The sequence below is a fragment of the Dryobates pubescens genome, chromosome 27, assembly GCF_014839835.1.
Source record: "Dryobates pubescens isolate bDryPub1 chromosome 27, bDryPub1.pri, whole genome shotgun sequence".
Lineage (NCBI taxonomy): Eukaryota > Metazoa > Chordata > Aves > Piciformes > Picidae > Dryobates > Dryobates pubescens.
This window is the reverse complement of record NC_071638.1, coordinates 9,515,695-9,532,920: the sequence shown is the minus strand read 5'-3', so window position 1 is coordinate 9,532,920 and position 17,226 is coordinate 9,515,695. Positions and strand designations below refer to the sequence as shown.

The 17,226-nt window shown below is 48.2% G+C and overlaps 1 protein-coding gene across 1 annotated transcript in view; it reads right to left on the bottom strand.

The window, feature by feature from the left end:
* Positions 1 to 10,191, bottom strand: part of PPP1R12A (protein phosphatase 1 regulatory subunit 12A) — a 152,420-nt gene extending 142,229 nt beyond the window's left edge. Inside the window, exon 1 of the mRNA XM_054173838.1 lies at positions 9,848 to 10,191. Within this exon, the coding sequence (XP_054029813.1) occupies positions 9,848 to 10,084 (237 nt within the window). The 5' untranslated portion in view covers positions 10,085 to 10,191. The remainder of the gene's footprint in view (positions 1 to 9,847) is intronic.
* Positions 10,192 to 17,226: the final 7,035 nt, after the last annotated feature.

Here is a 17,226-nt window from a genome sequence, read left to right as displayed (position 1 = left end):
CCTTCTTGTAGGCCCCCTTCAGATCCTGGAAGACCACAATTAGGTCACCTGGGAGCCTTCTCTTCTCCAGACTGAACAGCCCCAACTCCCTCAGTCTCTCACCATAGCAGAGCAGCTCCAGCCCTCCGCTCATCCTCATGGCCCTTCTCTGGACACCTTCCAGCACGTCCATCATACAACAGCAGTGTCTTTAACACTACTCAGACACTGGAACAGCACACTGAACTCAGCAGTCCTATGAAATTAGACTATCATTGCTATTCATTAGTGCAAAGCTAGGCCATTAGCAAGGACTTAGGCAGGAATTACTAGTTTTAAGTGAAGGATAATGACATATAGAGGTCAGCATTAGGATAATCAAATTCAAGGGCAACTCCCTAGAGGAAATGAAGGAAAGGATAAAATCCCCCACACCTCTCATCCTACTTTCAGCAAAACAAGTAATAACTCTTTTAAACACCAGTTCCTATATACAAGCAGTCAGAGACTGCCAGCATTTCTGTACTTCATATCAGCATCTGCAGTTGCATCCAGCACTGGTATGTGTTACCAAGACAGCCTCCCTTCTGGAACCCAACTGCAGCTCCTCTAACTTAGGCCTGTCTTTTCGCAAACTACTACCATCTAAGTCCTTTAGATCCCCCACTAGGCCTTACAGTCATGGTGGAGAGTAACAAACAGCACTCTAAAACCCCAAAACCCTGCTTGAACTTGCAAACACAGAGCTATGATGGCAACCAGCACTTTTTTACTATGCTATATGGAACACAGCATCCTCTTCAACTGCTGAGAAAACAATCTGAAAAGCTCTTGGGTAGGCTGCCCACAAGCAAGTAGAAAAACCAGTGACCAGAAAGCCATGCCCAGGGAGATTCACAAACAAAACCCCACTGACAGCCACAGTGTTAATACAGCCCACCCTCTCTGCTCAGAAGCCAAGAAACTGACATTGCACAAAAATCCTTTCAGAGCTGAAGTGTTAAACTTTTGTTTTCTGCTGAGTAGGAGAAAAAGTGCAAAGTCCTCAGGAACAAAATTCGTAGCATCGGGACCTAAAATAATTCAAGTTGCAGCAGCTGAACAAATAAAAGTGGTAGAAAACTGTGAAGTTTGGCAAGGTTCCTAAAAAACACTGGTTTATATGGCTTGATAGAAATGAGATTACTACTAAACAACAGGAGTCACAATTATCAGTGTTGGGCCTAATCCTGTTCAGTATCTCTATTGATGATCTAGAGGAGGGGATTAAGTCCACCACTAGTAAGTTTGCAGACGACACCAAGTTGGAAGCAGGTGTTGCTCTGTTGGAGGGTAGAAGGGCTCATCAAGTCCAACCTATCACCCAACACCATCTAATCAACTCAACCATGGCACCAGGGGCCTCATCCAGTCTCCCCCTAAACGCTTCCAGTGATGGTGACTCCACCACCTCCCTGGGCAGCACATTCCAATGGCCAATCTCTCTTGCTGGGAAGAATTTTCTCCTCACCTCCAGCCTAAACCTCCCCTGGCACAGCTTGAGACTGTGTCCTCTTGTTCTGGTGCTGGTTGCCTGGAAGGAGAGACCAACCCCCACCTGGCTACAACCTCCTTTCAGGGAGTTGTAGAGAGCACTAAGGTCTCCCCTGAGTCTCCTCTTCTCCAGGCTAAGCAACCCCAGCTCCCTCAGCCTCTCCTCATAGGGCTGTGCTCCAAACCCCTCCCCAGCTTTGTTGCCCTTCTCTGGACACCTTCCAGCAACTCAACATCTTTCCTAAACTGAGGAGCACAGAACTGGACACAGTCCTCAAAGTGTGGCCTAACCAGTGCTGAGTCCAGGGCACAATGACTTCCCTGCTCCTGCTGGCCACACTATTGCTGATGCAGGCTAGGATGCCATTGGCCTTCTGGGCCACCTGGGCACACTGCTGGCTCATGTTCAGGCTTTCTCAGTGAAAACTTCAACCAAGTTAAGCATTTCAGAAAGCAGCACTGTCCATGCATGTGCATCAGTGTAACACACCAGACAGCTGTGTTCACCTTTGCCACCAGGTAATTTTTTGGTTTATTTTACCTTAGCCAAGTGCTCAAAATTCAACTGTGCCATTAAGGAAAATTCTGTTAGGTAATTTCATCCTGGAAGTTTGAAGCAGAACCCTTCAACAGGTTTCATGTTGCTAACACTCACCCCAGTCGCTCTGTGAAAGGAAACCAAACACACCAAAACCCAGGAGAATTAAGTTGACATGGAAAAGGGCATACACCTATGCATATGCCATTTTTCATGTCAATACATATACATACCTATTTCAAGTCTACAACACAAGGTCAGGACTGTAATGTAATCCCCTGATGTGCAAGAAACCTCAAATACCTGAGTATGTGTACAGAAGACACTTGGGTTACTCTTCTAGCTTCACTATCAGAAGGGTAAAATAACAGTAAAACTACATAAATCATTACACTAAGATTTGTGTTGTAATCACCACTGACTGGCTAACTGACTGCATCAAAGCAAGCTCTGATAGCCTGAGCTGAAGACCCTAAATAACAATCATAGCCTGGGAAAAATAAATGATGTTTCAGACTGACTTTAAAATAGAGAAAGGAATAAAAGAAATCAACAATCCCTGGCTCCTGCAGAATGGCTTAGATCTGGAACCATTCATAACCACCACAGTTTACAGATATTTATACCAAAATAGATGGCTATGTCTTAGTTATAGACCAGATGCATTCAGAGGTTACAGGACTACAGGAATGATTTACTTGCAGCCTTGAAGACAAGCCTGCTTCTTTGTGTAAGCCCAAAGTGAGGCTGCATTTGCTAGGCAAGTGGTTTTTTTCCAGGGGTTTCACCCTCTTCCTAAAGCCCTCTCTCCACTAATCAATTTAATGTAGCTTTAGAAGCCATTAGTCTCTGAAATGTATTGTTAAGGGGGTAAGTGCTAACACCACTCAGGCACAAATGGGGAAGTCTTGTTCAAAGACTGCTTCATATTGCTCTAATTTTGGTCTTATAAATGAGTTGTCAAAGATTGCCTTTATCCAGGATAAGCACTGTAGCTGCTGTGGTACTCTCAAAAGACAACTGAAACAGAAAAGCTGTCTTGTCAAAACAGAGCACCTATAAAATAAACCCAGAAACATTCCCCCCCGCCATCCCACAAACACCCTGATCATTTGCTTTCTTGCTCTATCCCTACAGTCTTGACATTACTAGAAAGGAAGCAGCTGAGGAATGCTGCCACTCTTATGCCATGCTTTCCATTCACTGTCATTTCAGGAATGTATATAGCAAAGTAAAGCAGCTTGGAATGTCTCCACCCATCCAGCAGCATCAGAAGCTGCCCAGCTTACTGACAGTTCCACTGCCTTGCAGCTGCATTCCAGTTTGCACTTCTTCCGTTGCCCAGATCAATGAATAAGATACACTGTTAAGCAACAATATGACATAGGTTAGCTAGATTTCCACACATACTGCATGTCCTACATGTATATACTCTATACTGATACCACAGTGTTGCAGTAACAAGGCATAATTCACTATTTCTCAGTTGCAAGAGTCCCAGAAGGGGATGCTCATGCTACAGCTGTCCAAAACTGCATTTCTTCCACACCATGTTAGTTTCTCTACCTCTAACCAGTCTGAATATTGTCAGGGTTGGAAGGGACCTCAAGGAGCATCCAGTTCCAACCCCCCTGCCATGGCCAGGGACACCTCACACTACAGCAGGTTGCTCACAGCCACATCCAGCCTCACATTCAAAACCTCCAGGGATGAGGCTTCTACCACTCCCTCGGCAACCAGTACCAGTGTCTCACCACCCTCATGGGGAACAACTTCTTCCTCACATTCAATCTCAATCTACCCATTTCTAGTTTTGTTCCATTCCCCCCAGTCCTATCACTCCCTGACACCCTCAAAAGTCCCTTCCCAACTTCCTTGGAGCCCCCTTCAGATCCTGGAAGGCCACAAGAAGGTCTCCTGGGAGCCTTCTCTTCTCCCGACTGAACAGCCCCAACTCCCTCAGTCTGTCTCCATAGCAGAGCAGCTCCAGCCCTCTGCTCATCCTCATGGCCCTTCTCTGGACACCTTCCAGCACCTCCAGATGCTTCCTGGAACAGAGGCTCCAGAACTGGACATGCAGATGATATTGCTTGGGATTGCCCTGACCCAGCTGCAAGACTTTGCACTTGGTCTTGTTGAACCTCATGAGGTTGTCATGGGCCCAGCTCTGCAGCCTGTCCAGGTCCTTCTGGATGGATCCCTTCCCTCCAGCTGTCAGCCGCACCACAGAGCTCGGCGTTGTCAGCAAACTTGCTGAGGGTTCTACTCCTCTACTCTTACAAGACTTTTTGGATGATTTCTCATGAAAAAAATGTTCTTGAAAGTATCAAGAATATGTCAAAACACACAGGAAACAATGGATAAAGCTTTAGTGTAGAAGCAGCATTGACACTACAGTGAAATCCATAGGTATAGACAGCATAAACTGTCCCTGAAGATCAGCCTCTGTAAGCCCTATAAGCTGGATTCATTCTGACATTGACTATAAACTCTACCTCCATGACTAGGTAAAGTCAAGAAATGTCAGACTAACATGGAAATATGCTTTAAACACTTAAAATAATTCCTATATGCTAAAAGTTGCTTGGGTTGTTCTCTTTGAGCAAGAAATAGTCCTCGTAATGAACACTGCTAAGCAATCAGACACGGAAATCCCAGGTTCAAACTTGACAGGCCACGAAGAGGCCAAGAGACACTTGGAGATAACAAACCTTTAAAAGAGTGAACAGATTGTTACTTGTTTCTCCTATAAAACACCAAGCAGAACATCATTCTTTTGAAGGCAGCACTAATAGAGTATCTTACGATGAATCACGCTGTTGGGGTTTTTCCCCCGCTCTTCTTGCCTCCGTTTCAGAGGGTTAAAACGAAACAAAAACCATCCTGAACCAGCAACTTGGATAACAAGATCAGAAGGAAGTTGACAGGTACTTATTGCAGAATCTGAACCTAGCTACTGTAACTATGGAGAGAGAGCTCCAGCCCACACAAGAAACAACTCCTATTACAAAGGGGATTTTGAACAAGCGTGCCTCTGTAGTCTAATCGCCGAGTGAAGTCCACGTTACACTTAATTCAGGACTAATTTTTCTGTGCTTGGTTGTAGTTAAAGACATAAAAATAATACTATAATAATTAAAAGAAACCTCACACAAGCTGAAAAAATGATTCCCAAATTGTCAGCTGTGCATCATCTACGATGACAACGTGAAGGGATTTGGCAGGTCAGAAGTTACCTCCCCTCCGAACAGCAAGGTTTGGACATCAGGCTCGTAACCAAGTACAAAGCTTTCTGCATGCAAGGAAGATCTCCTACTTAACAGTCTGGAAAAATTAACAGATTTACCACAAGCACCAGCATGATCACTCTCCAAAAGAAGCAGTGCAGAAGTGATAGCTAGCAGGTTATTAAGCCAGCTTTGAGCTACTCCCCCATACTCTTCCTACCCTTGGTGGCTGGGTGCTGCTATGATGCAAACACCCCTAACAATTTAAGACTGTAGCAACCTGTTCTTTGCTCTCGTGTCTTAATATGCTCCACAGGCTGTGGCCCCAGCTCCCACACACAACCTGTGTTACCACTCACCAAAAAAGATCCCAACAATGCAGCCTTAATGCTCTCTATCAAGTTCCAAGGCAAAGGAATCCAGCGGCGGTAGGTTTTACACCCCTTTTTCATCACGTCTTGCTGTTTGAAAGGATGTCATAACAAGGAGGACAGTCCATGCCAAATGTAACAGGATCCTTTACCAAATCAGGTACTGTGAGCATGCCACCAGGAGTCCTGACAGAATGTTTCACATAAACTACTGCAGAAACTCCCACGAAGGAAGGTACTTTTTAGCCAAGAAATAAAATCCTGCAGAACCCACGGGAAATATTAAAACAGCAATAACTGTCCTTAATCAGTTAGAAAGAGTTAAGCCTTCAGGGAAGCACACTTGTGAAGGCTTTCTCAGCATCTTAATTACTACTGAGGGATCAATACAGCAGAGTCCTACAGCAGTGGCATCAAATTAAAATTTCTGTTGAATACCACATACTGCTATGCTTGCAAACTGAGCAAATGCACTGGAATAGGTTGCCCAGGGAGGTGGTGCACCCACTGTACCTGGAGGTGCTCCAAAACACGTAGGCATGGCACCTGGGACATGGTTTAATGGCCACGGTGGTGCTGGCAGTTGGACTCAATGATCTTAGAGGCCTTTTCCAACTGAAACAATCCTGTGAATCTATAATACCCAAGTATCATGTCAGTAAAATAGTTTCACCGTTGTACACAGCAGAATAATACTGGTATTATATAGCCTTCAGGGAACTTTGCTTAATTCAGCTGTACTTGTCCTGGATAAGGAAAAAGACCACATGAATTCTTCATTAAGAATTAGAAGCTTCCCTTGCTCTTCAGCCTTCAGCAATGGCAACACCTATAGTACTCAACAAACTCCATGTGCAAGCAACCAAGACAATTTCCCGTATCTTACCTCCAAAGCAGCACCTTCCCCAGGGAGAAGCAAGATCAATACAGCAGAACACATTACTTTTGTGCTACGTGGTGGAATTAGGCTGCAGCACCCAACCTTCCTCACCCAGAGAGAATGAGGCCAAAAACCAGGTTACCCCCTTCCAAGTCTGAGCAGCCTCAAAGTAAAAGGGGAGCTAAAAAAGCAGGCTGCATAAACTGTCATACCTAACTACAGTCTCATTTCAGCTGCCTTTTTTATCAGGAGCTTGCAGGTACTCCACAGTGCACACCCTGTGCTCCCAGGGGAGAAGTATGCACAGGAAATCCAGCCTTACAGGAAGCTGGTCACATCATGGTCCTCCCCCACCACATGCAGCCTTCCCATGGTGCTGCCCAGAAAGGGTGGGCTCCTCTTTCCTGTACAAAGCTCTATGTGAATTTTAGACAAACTACTTTCAGTCACTTAAGCAATAAATTCCAATGACAGTTGACAAACCAAGTCCTCTTTCACAGAAGGCCAGGAAAAAGAGGGAGTCTGAACTTTGAGGAAGAACAGGTGCTAAGGTTTTGGGATGACAGAACTGAATCCCACTCCAAATAGATATGCCTGCCCTAGAAGGGACCAGGTCTACTGGAATTATTATATAGGCTCTTTATTTCACAACATGCCACTTTGCTCCTGCCTCTGCAGAAACTATTAACCTGTGAATTCACAGCTTACCTTGGGGCTTCTCTTTCTCCCAAATTCCCCTCACGTTCAATTGTTAAGGCACAGTAGAAAAGCTGCACTATGTGTAAATGAGCTCTCACCCTGCATGTCTTAGAAGGTCATATTTTAAAGCCATTTCAACCTCCACTAAGCTGTCTTACACCCGACTGTAAATTTCAGATCTAATTTAGAAGTTAGAGAGACAAACACACAGAGCATGTTTACAATGCAGGATACTGCAGCAGAATATACACTGCCCTGCTGCAATATCATGCATTGCACCTATAGCCCACAGAGAGAAGAACAGTGCATCCAGTTTCTTCCTTTGGGCTAAAGGCCTAGCTCCAGCATATGCTAAAACAAGTCTTTAACAAGACTGACACCTGAACCCAACATTACATACAGAACTAATAATCCAATGACAACGTTTTTTCCCCTTCTGCAAGAACTTTAAGAAGCTTCACTGATTTCAAGCTTATTTTTCCATACATCCAAACATAAAACAAAACCCTTCAGTGGCACTGTCAAGAGATGAAGATGGGCTGGTGTGATGTGTGTGCACAGTAGAAAAGGGAAGGGGGAGAAGGAGAACAAGAATGTTAGCAGCAGTGTAAATCTTCCACCTCTGTTCCCTTAAACTTTGCCCTTCCAAACTGCAGGCTGACTACAGGTAAAAAAAAAGGGAGAGTAAGCTCACAATGATCTTGATTGAAGTTTCAGTATATAGTATACTATATACAGTATAAAAGACACTGAAAACACCATGTGGACTTCATACAGCATTCATCTCTTATTCTAACAATAGAGTTAAGCCAAACGTCATCCCTTCCTACCAATCACTGGAGTACAGTAAACTCACAGACCGAGCCATCTAACCAGTTAAGGTGTAACTTCTAATACAGAGCTCCCTGGGAAGAATGAAGCAATCCTAACTTGATTAGAGCAGGAAAAACACATAAAAGCTCTCTATGAAGTGACAGGCTAGCCTGAAGTCAGGTAACTGCTGTGGTAACATGCTGACAGGCTTAACCACAACACACGTTCATTCTTCCACTTCAGCTCACAACTGAAAGTAAACCTTTACAGGGGAGCAAGTGATGACTTATACACAGGAAACAGAGCAAAGAGTGGTAAGAGCTTTGTATCGTCTGTTGAGGAGGGGATTCTATCCACTAATACCGGGTAACTTGGTAGAGCCTCACATCCCTGAAAGAAAATCTCAACGGGATGAAGGGGGAAAAAAACGAGGTGGTGGATTTAAGAAACACACCATGTAACAACAATGTCCTAATTACCTTACTTAACCATTTGGGGAAGATTTCTACCCGCTCAACCTACATCTCGTCAACGTGAAGATTTTTTAACTTAGCTCCATTTGCTTGGGGTGGTTTTTGTTTTTTTTACACCTGAACAACTTCTAAACTTAAGAACGAGAAGCCAGCCCGTTAGAGATACTTTTCTTTTACTTTCTGGCTACCCAGCGAGTCCAATATTGTGCAGAAGCTTTTGGCCTTCTAGAGAAGAAAAAAACCGTTCAGGCAAACCCGCATTATCTCCGGATTGCCACAGCCTTTCCTTATTTGGCTAACGTTTTGAGATTCCAATCAGAATGCTATGAAGTTCAACATGCACAAAGCATCCATTTTGAGGAAACTTCACAGCTAGTTTCCCTTCCATTGCCCCCCTACCCCAAGAGAAAGTTACCTCCCTCGGCACCAACTCCCCTCCCACGTATCCACACCAGAACAAAGCAATATGGATTCGGTTTTTAACCGCTCTCCAACGCACGGGAGCAAAATGCAAGAGCCCCGCTCCCCCGAAAGTTCAGCTCCCACACTGCGGCAGAAGCCGTCAGTGAAGAAAGAAAGCAAGCTTTTATTGATACGCGTTTCTATATTCGGAACAAAACACTGGCTCCCCTTAGAAACCGGAGAGGAATAGCTGATCCATCTCTCCACACGGCCGCCCGCACACTCCAGCGGGGTTTAATCGGCTTAACTGCTGCCAAAACGGGGAGACGGGGGGAGCAGGAAACTGCTGCCGGGATCCCGGGCAAGAGGCTGCCGGACGAAGCGACCCTGGAGGCGAGTCCGCTTCCCTCACCTGCCGGCGGCCGCCCCTCCGCCGGAGGGCACTTGTCGCGGTCCCCGCAGCCGCCTCCCCGGCAGCGCGGGGCAGAGCCCGCTGCCCCCGTCCCTCCCGAGGGAGGCGCTGCCAACAGGGGAAGCGAGGCGAGCGGGGAAAGCGAAAGAGGGTCACCGGCACCTCCTCCCCGGCGAAGGAGAGGCCCAACCGCCCCCTTCCGACAACCGGCCTGCGGGGAGGCAGCGCAGCCTTCTGCCTCTCCAGCCCAGCCGGCCCAGGCCGCTCCCCCGTCGCTTCCTCCGGCCGGCCGCCCCCGAGCCTGACCTCGGTCGCCACCGCCTCCCGCCCCACGCTCCCGGCCCCTCCCCGCCCCGACACCCCCCAGCGGAGGGGAGAGCAGCCGCCTCCGGCCCCTTCCTCCTCCATCTCCTCCCGAGGTGGGGGGGCACTTCGCCGGCCGGCCTCACCCCCTTCCCCGCCTGCCCAAGGCCCCCTAGCTCGGCCAGGCCCCTCCCGTAGGAAACGGCTCCGAACCAACCTGGTGGAGCGCGGTGAGCCCGTCCACATTGGCGTAGTTGATATCGGCGCCCCGCTCCAGCAGCCGCAGCACCTCCTCGGTGTCCCCGCTGGAGCAGGCGGCCAGGAAGACGGCGCCGTCGTCGAACTTCACCTTGGTCTTTTTGCGCTTGACCACAGGCGGCTCCCGGTCAGTCTCGGAGCCGATCCAGCGCTTCAGCTGCTCGTTCCGCTTCTGCTTGGCGTCCGCCATCTTCATACCCCGCTCCTGCCTGGCCCCCTTAGCTAACGCAGCACCGAGGATAGACTTTATACCGCCAGTATCCCACAGCGCACCGCGGCCCGCACTCACCCTCGCTCAATCGCTCACCCACCCAGATGGAGGGCGCAGGGCGGGAGGGAGCCGAAGGGGCGGGGCGGTGGCGGCTCGTTAGCATAACCGCGCGAGATTCCCGGCTGGCGGAGGCCGCGGTACGAGGGCGGGCACGGGCGCGCGAGCGACGCGGGGCGGGCGGTAGCGGCGGCGGCGTGCCCGGCGGGGCGGGGCGGAGCGGAGCGGCGGCGAGGGGGGACGGGGGGCTGGGTGTTGCTGCGGACGCTTCTGTGGTGGCCAGGGCGAGACTGGTTTGATTTGCCTCATCTCGGGCCCGTGAGTTCAAGAGTTCAGCTGAAGGGTCACCGGCTTCCCGTGCCCCGCCGGGGCGGAAATTCCTGCGGCCGCGGCGGGAGAGCCCGGCCGGGAGACGTCCAGCGACGCGGTGCCGCGCAGCACCCGCTGCCAGCCCGCACCTCGTCTCGGGGGGCGGCCGGGGCACCGGGCGGCCTTCTGCGGCCCGTGCCTGCTGTCAAGGCTGAGAAAAAGGCGCTGGAAAAGCGATGAGAGCTTTGCCCGGCCAGCGGCCGCCGCGCAAGGGTGGGGACCTACTCCTCCAGAAAGTGTGCGGGGACAGTAAGGGTTCATTGGGGCACCTGGGGTAGGCCTGAAACCCCACCACCTAGGCCAGGTTTCAGGCGTGGGGCTCCCGGGGGCTCCTGCAGCTGGAAGCACGGTGTGGAAGTTTTAGGCTATGCTTTTCCATTTGAACTTTCCATCACTTATCAGTGCATTTGTGCGAGTGTCATTCTTTTGTCCCTCCCTCCGTCGTTAAAACCAGGACACACGGTGCTCTTCCATTGCCGCCGAGCAGCTTGGTGAGAGCTACTCGCTGACTGTCACTGCCAGGCGCTTCCGTGTCACATGCGGCATCGGCGTCTCTGCCTGCGCCGGTGATCGGGGCAAATGCAGCGGCTTCGAAGGAAGAAGGAAAGAAAGGGGGCAACTTGCTACTGAGGAGTCTTTCTTTGGGGAGGTTAGATCTGTACACGTTAGGGCAGCTTGCTGCACAAAAGTGTCATCTCCCATTTGCCCTCCTGCTCCTGCCTGGCAGTGGACAAATCATAGAGTCACAGAATGTTAGGGGACCTGAGAGACCATCCAGTCCAAACCCTTGCCAGAGCAGGATCACCTAGAGCAGATCACACAGGAGCACATCCAGGCAGGGCTTGGATATCTCCAGAGAGGGAGAATCCACACCCCCCCGGGCAGCCTCTTCCAGTGTTCTGTCACCCTCACGGTGAAATAATTCTTCCTCCTGTTTCCATGGAACTTCCTCTGCCTCAGCTTCCACCATTGCCCCTTGTGCTGGCATTGGGCATCACCCAGCAGAGCCTGGCTCCAGCCTCTGGGCGCTCACCCTGCACATCTTTATCAACATGAATGAGGTCACCCTTTAGTCTCTTCTCCAAGCTTAAAGTTCACTTGCATTATCTGAAAACCTGACGTAGCACATCCATCTTCTCTGCTGGGAGAAAACAAGTAGTTACAAAGCATACAGCAGTTGAGGTGAAGACTATGTGCATTTGCTTACAATTGCAACTTCTAGGAAACCAACTACTACACCTAGTAAAGTTCTTTCCAAGTGCACCATTTCAGCTAAGAGTTGTACTTCAAATGGAATCGTTTCAGGGCCTAAATGTGGTTTTAATTGGGGAAAAAAATTGCTTTGTTTTTTAACTAACGATGGGAAACAAAGTACAGTTTTGAGAGACTAACCAAACTATCACAGAACCACAGAAACATTCAGGTTGGAAAAGACCCTCAGGATCACCAAGTCCAACCCAGAACTTTACAAGGGTCACCCCTAAACCATAGCCCCAAGCACCACAGCCAAACCACCTTTAAACACATCCAGGCTTGGTGACTCAACCACCTCCTTGGGCAGCACATTCCAATCCCTGACCACTCTTTCTGGGTTTGTTTTTTTTCCCCTAATGTCCAGTCTAAACCTACCCAGTCACAGCTTGAGGCCATTCCCTCTTGTTCTGTCACTAATTACCTGTGAGAAGAGACCAGCACCAGCCTCTTTACAACCTCCTTTCAGGTAGTTGTCGAGAGCAATGAGGTCTCCCCTCAGCCTGCTCTTCTCCAAACTAAACAGCCTCAGCTCCTTCAGTCACTCCTCATAAGATTTATTCTCTGGAGGGGAGTGGCAGAACAGAGAGCAAAACACTTGCAACAACAGCAGGTTATTTGAAAGATTGTACCAACTATGCACTTCAAATTTGGCATGGTTTGTGCTTTCCTCACTACAACAGGTCAGTCTGCTTAGGCTTCTTGCTTCCATTTTTATTGGTAAAAACATCAGCAGCCTTTCAGGAGAAGCACTTGCAAGGTACCTGGAGATACTTGCGTAGGGTCCATCAGATTTAGTCATGCAGCAGCGTATGAGATAACAACACACTGACGGTTTGCAGGTGCGGTGTGGTTGTGAGCAAAAGACAACATCTTGCAGTCAAGACAAAAGGTTTGCCAGAGGTTTTGCAGGCTAAGCACATGGATGAACAACTACCTGGCACCTGATTTATAGCTTCCTATTGACAGCCTGTGTGACTATCCACAGGTACAGGTCGGGCTCCCGGGCTTGAAAGCATTTCTGCCTCTTCACAATGGACTTCAGAAGCAGTCTTTGCAGCTGTGTTGTATTGTAGCACTGGCACCATCAGCCCAGTATGGGCAGTTGCCAGCTGGGGAGCTTGGCTGTGTAGGTGCACTCACATCTAAGGTGGGGATCTGTGCAGGCTCCAGCTGCCTGCTGTGCTCTTGTCCTTATGGATGGACTTCGGTCTTGTCCTCATGGGCGGACTTCCCTGTGGATAGATTTTCAGTCCATTGCCACTTTCTAAGGAGCTAAAACCTATAATCCCCCAAAAAGTAAGCTGATGAAAGCTGAGTCCTCCTTCCCCAGATGTCTCCCATATTTTACTTGTATGCTCCCCAACATGCTGCTTCTCTCTTTCTCTCAGCTGGCTGTCTACAAATTTGTCTCTTCAACAAAACCATGTAGATGGAAGAATGTAATACACTGATTTCAGCAGGCAACACTTAAACCCAGTGCTTTATTAGCAGCAAAGTCACTCTAGGCAAGTTGATAGGCACTCAAAACACACATTCTTAGGAATGTCACTGTCAGGGAGCAAGTTTGCAGATTTCCATCAGAGCTCCAGTCCCCTCTCCTTCACTTCACTGTGATACTTCATTTCATTACTCCAGATCAGCTCTTTTATTTCTGGACACAGATCCTCCTTTAACTCCTTCAGATCAGTCTCTTTGGCTTGTTACAAAATGGAGAGGTTTTGCAGTTCGGAAAGCAAGCTCCTTTCTGTGTCATACAGTCCACTCTTAAAGACCAGATCTCATACTTTCCTTTTGCTCTTTTCTCCAGGGCATTTTTTACTGATTCAGCCCCAGCTTTTCAGAGAACTTCAGCAAACATCTCTCCTAATGCTCTAGCTATTTGTGTATTCCACGTTCTTGACTTTTATTTTCCCTTGACATTTTCATATTCTTCTTTTTTTGGGGGTTGCACCTCATTTGAGAGTCATGTTTGAGGTTTTCTGCAGGCTCCACAGGCAATGTGCAGCCAGCTGAAATTCAGATATTCCATACACACAGACATATATATGAAGGATATGTGCCTTTTCTGGATAGCTCTGTGCTCTGCAGTAAATCATCTGTAGCCCTTGAATATGATCTAGCAAAGCAATTGGCCTTCCTTAGGCAAAAAAGGTAGAGCTGTCTATTCTTGTCAGCTTGGTGAATAGAATAGAATAGAATAGAATAGAATAGAATAGAATAGAATAGAATAGAATAGAATAGAATAGAATAGAATAGAATAGACCAGGTTGGAAGAGACCTTCAAGATCATCGTGTCCAACCTATCATCCAACACCACCTAATCAACTAAACCACGGCACCAAGCACCCTATCAAGGATCCTCCTGAACACCTCCAATGATGGTGACTCCACCACCTCCCTGGGCAGCCCATTCCAATGGGCAATCACTCTCTCTGTGTAGAACTTCTTCCTAACCTCCAGCCTAAACCTCCCCAGGTGCAGCCTGAGACTGTGTCCTCTTGTTCTGGTGCTGGTTGCCTGGGAGAAGAGACCAACCTCTGCCTGTCTACAACCTCCCTTAAGGTAGCTGTAGAGAGCAATAAGGTCACCCCTGAGTCTCCTCTTCTTCAGGCTAAGCAGCCCCAGCTCCCTCAGTCTCTCCTCATAGGCCTTGTGTTCCAAACCCCTCACCAACTTTGTTGCCCTTAATCACTGCAGTTGTTCACATTGCCTGTATTCAGCAAAATTCAAGAAGGGAGTAATAATAATCACAGTATCACAGTATCACCAAGGCTGGAAGAGACCTCAAAGATCATCAAGTCCAACCTGTCACCACAGACCTCATGACTAGACCATGGCACCAAGTGCCACATCCAACCTCCTCTTGAACACCTCCAGGGATGGTGACTCCACCACCTCCCTGGGCAGCACATTCCAATGACGAACGACTCGCTCGGTGAAGAACTTTCTCCTCACCTCCAGCCTAAACTTCCCCTGGTGCAGCTTGAGACTGTGTCCTCTTGTTCTGGTGCTGGTTGCTGGAGAGAAGAGAGCAACCCCTTCCTGGCTACAACCACCCTTCAGATAGTTGTAGAGAGCAATGAGGTCTCCCCTGAGTCTCCTCCAGGCTAAACAACCCCAGCTCCCTCAGCCTCTCCTCACAGGGCTGTGCTCAAGGCCTCTCCCCAGCCTTGTTGCCCTTCTCTGGACACGTTCAAGAGTCTTGATGTCCTTCTTAAACTGAGGGGAATAAAAATAATAGTGATAAAAGTAATAGTGACAAAAGTAAATAATAATAATAATTTTTCTAAACCTTTTTATAAAATTGTCTGCATTTTCCTATTTCATCTCTCACATCAAAGTTTATAACTTCAACACAAAAGCAACATCAAGCCATACACTTTAGTCCATCCTACCAGTTTAATGTAATTTGATGTCACTGTAAACTCAGCATAGCTGAGAGGAGATGAGACTGTCTACAGCTTCTGACTCAGGACTAACTGAGATAAACATATACAGTTACCAAAAATATCTGGTATTCTTTTCCAATTATCTACCTAATTGTGGCCTTCCAGTATCTGAAGGGGGCCTACAAGAAGGCTGGGGAGGGACTTCTCAGGATCTCAGGTAGTGATAGGACTAGGGGGAATGGAATGAAACTGGAGGTGGGGAGATTCAGGCTGGAGGTGAGGAGGAAGTTCTTCAGCATGAGAGTGGTGAAGCCCTGGAATGGGTTGTCCAGGGAGGTGGTTGAGGCCCCATCCCTGGAGGTGTTTAAGCCCAGGCTGGATGAGGCTCTGGCCTGCCTGATCTAGTGTAGGGTGTCCCTGCCCATGGCAGGGGGTTGGAACTAGATGATCCTTGTGGTCCTTTCCAACCCTGACTGATACTATGATACTATGGAGGGTAAATTTCATCAGTTTGGAAGGTCAAACCAAATTCTGAAGACCACCTTGAAAGTGAGCATAAGATTTGTTCTAAAACAGTCATTGCTGCAAGACAGTATCACAAGACTGAGTCAGAGAACTGCATAAATGTCTGTGTGTGTTTACGATAACAGCAGTGTGCTAGCAACAGACAATTAGCATTTTCTTGGTTGCACCCTATGACAGGACAAGGGGCAGTGGATATAAACTACAGCACAGGAGGTTCCACCATGACATGAGGAAGAACTTCTTTACTGTGGGGGTCACAGAGCACTGGAACAGGCTGCCCAGAGAGGTTGTGGATTCTCCTTTTCTGGAGACTTTCATGACTCATCTGGATGCATTCCTATGTGACCTGGACTAGGGAGGTTGGACTCAGAATCACAGAAACATTCAGGTTGGAAAAGACCCTCAGGATCACCAAGTTGAACCCAGAATCTACTCTACAAGGGTCACCCCTAAACCATAGCCCCAAGAACCGCATCCAAACCACCTTTAAACACACCCAGGGTTGACGACTCAGCCACCTCCCTGGGGAGCACATTCCAGTACCTGACCACTCTTAAACCTGATGATCTCCAGAGGTTCCTCCCAACTCCTATCATGCTGTGATCCTGTGATTTTAGGTACCAGCTGTGTTCAACTTCAGGGCACACTGTGTGGACCAGACTGTTTCGGTGTGTCTCTACGAGACTACCCCACACACTGGAGGTGCTGCAAAATCCTGTGGATATACATAGCACTAAAGGTGATCAAATGCCTCATGTTCCACGTGCAAATACCAGCAGTAAATTCAGCAGGAACTGTGCTTCTCTAGAGAAAACCATCTAAGCATTTGCAGAGATAGTATCTATGGCTGTCTATCTTCTCAGTGAATGTAATGACACGTGTCAAGTGAGCCATACAATGATGCAGCAGTGAGATCGTTGTCAGAGTGCTTTCTGGTTTTCCACTTTCTTAAGAGCATTGCACCTATTCACCTATTTCACAGAAGTAAACAGATGAAGCTTTTGCATTACTCAAAATAGTTCCTGGGATGTTCTGACCTCCTAAGGATGGTTGTTGTCTTCTCTTTCATCTTGAACACAGAATCACAGAATCACCAAGGTTGGAAGAGACCTCAAAGATCATCAAGTCCAACCTGTCACCACAGACCTCATGACTAGACCATGGCACCAAGTGCCACATCCAATCCCCTCTTGAACACCTCTAGGGATGGTGACTCCACCACCTCCCTGGGCAGCACATTCCAGTGGCGAACGACTCTCTCAGTGAAGAACTTTCTCCTCACCTCCAGCCTAAACTTCCCCTGGCACAGCTTGAGACTGTGTCCTCTTGTTCTGGTGCTGGTTACTTGAGAGAAGAGACCAACTCCCTCCTGGCTACAACCTCCCTTCAGGTAGTTGCAGACAGCAATAAGGTCTCCCCTGAGCCTCCTCTTCTCCAGGCTAAACAACCCCAGCTCCCTCAGCCTCTCCTCGTAGGGCTTGTGCTCAAGGCCTCTCCCCAGCCTCGTTGCCCTTCTCTGGACATGTTCAAGTG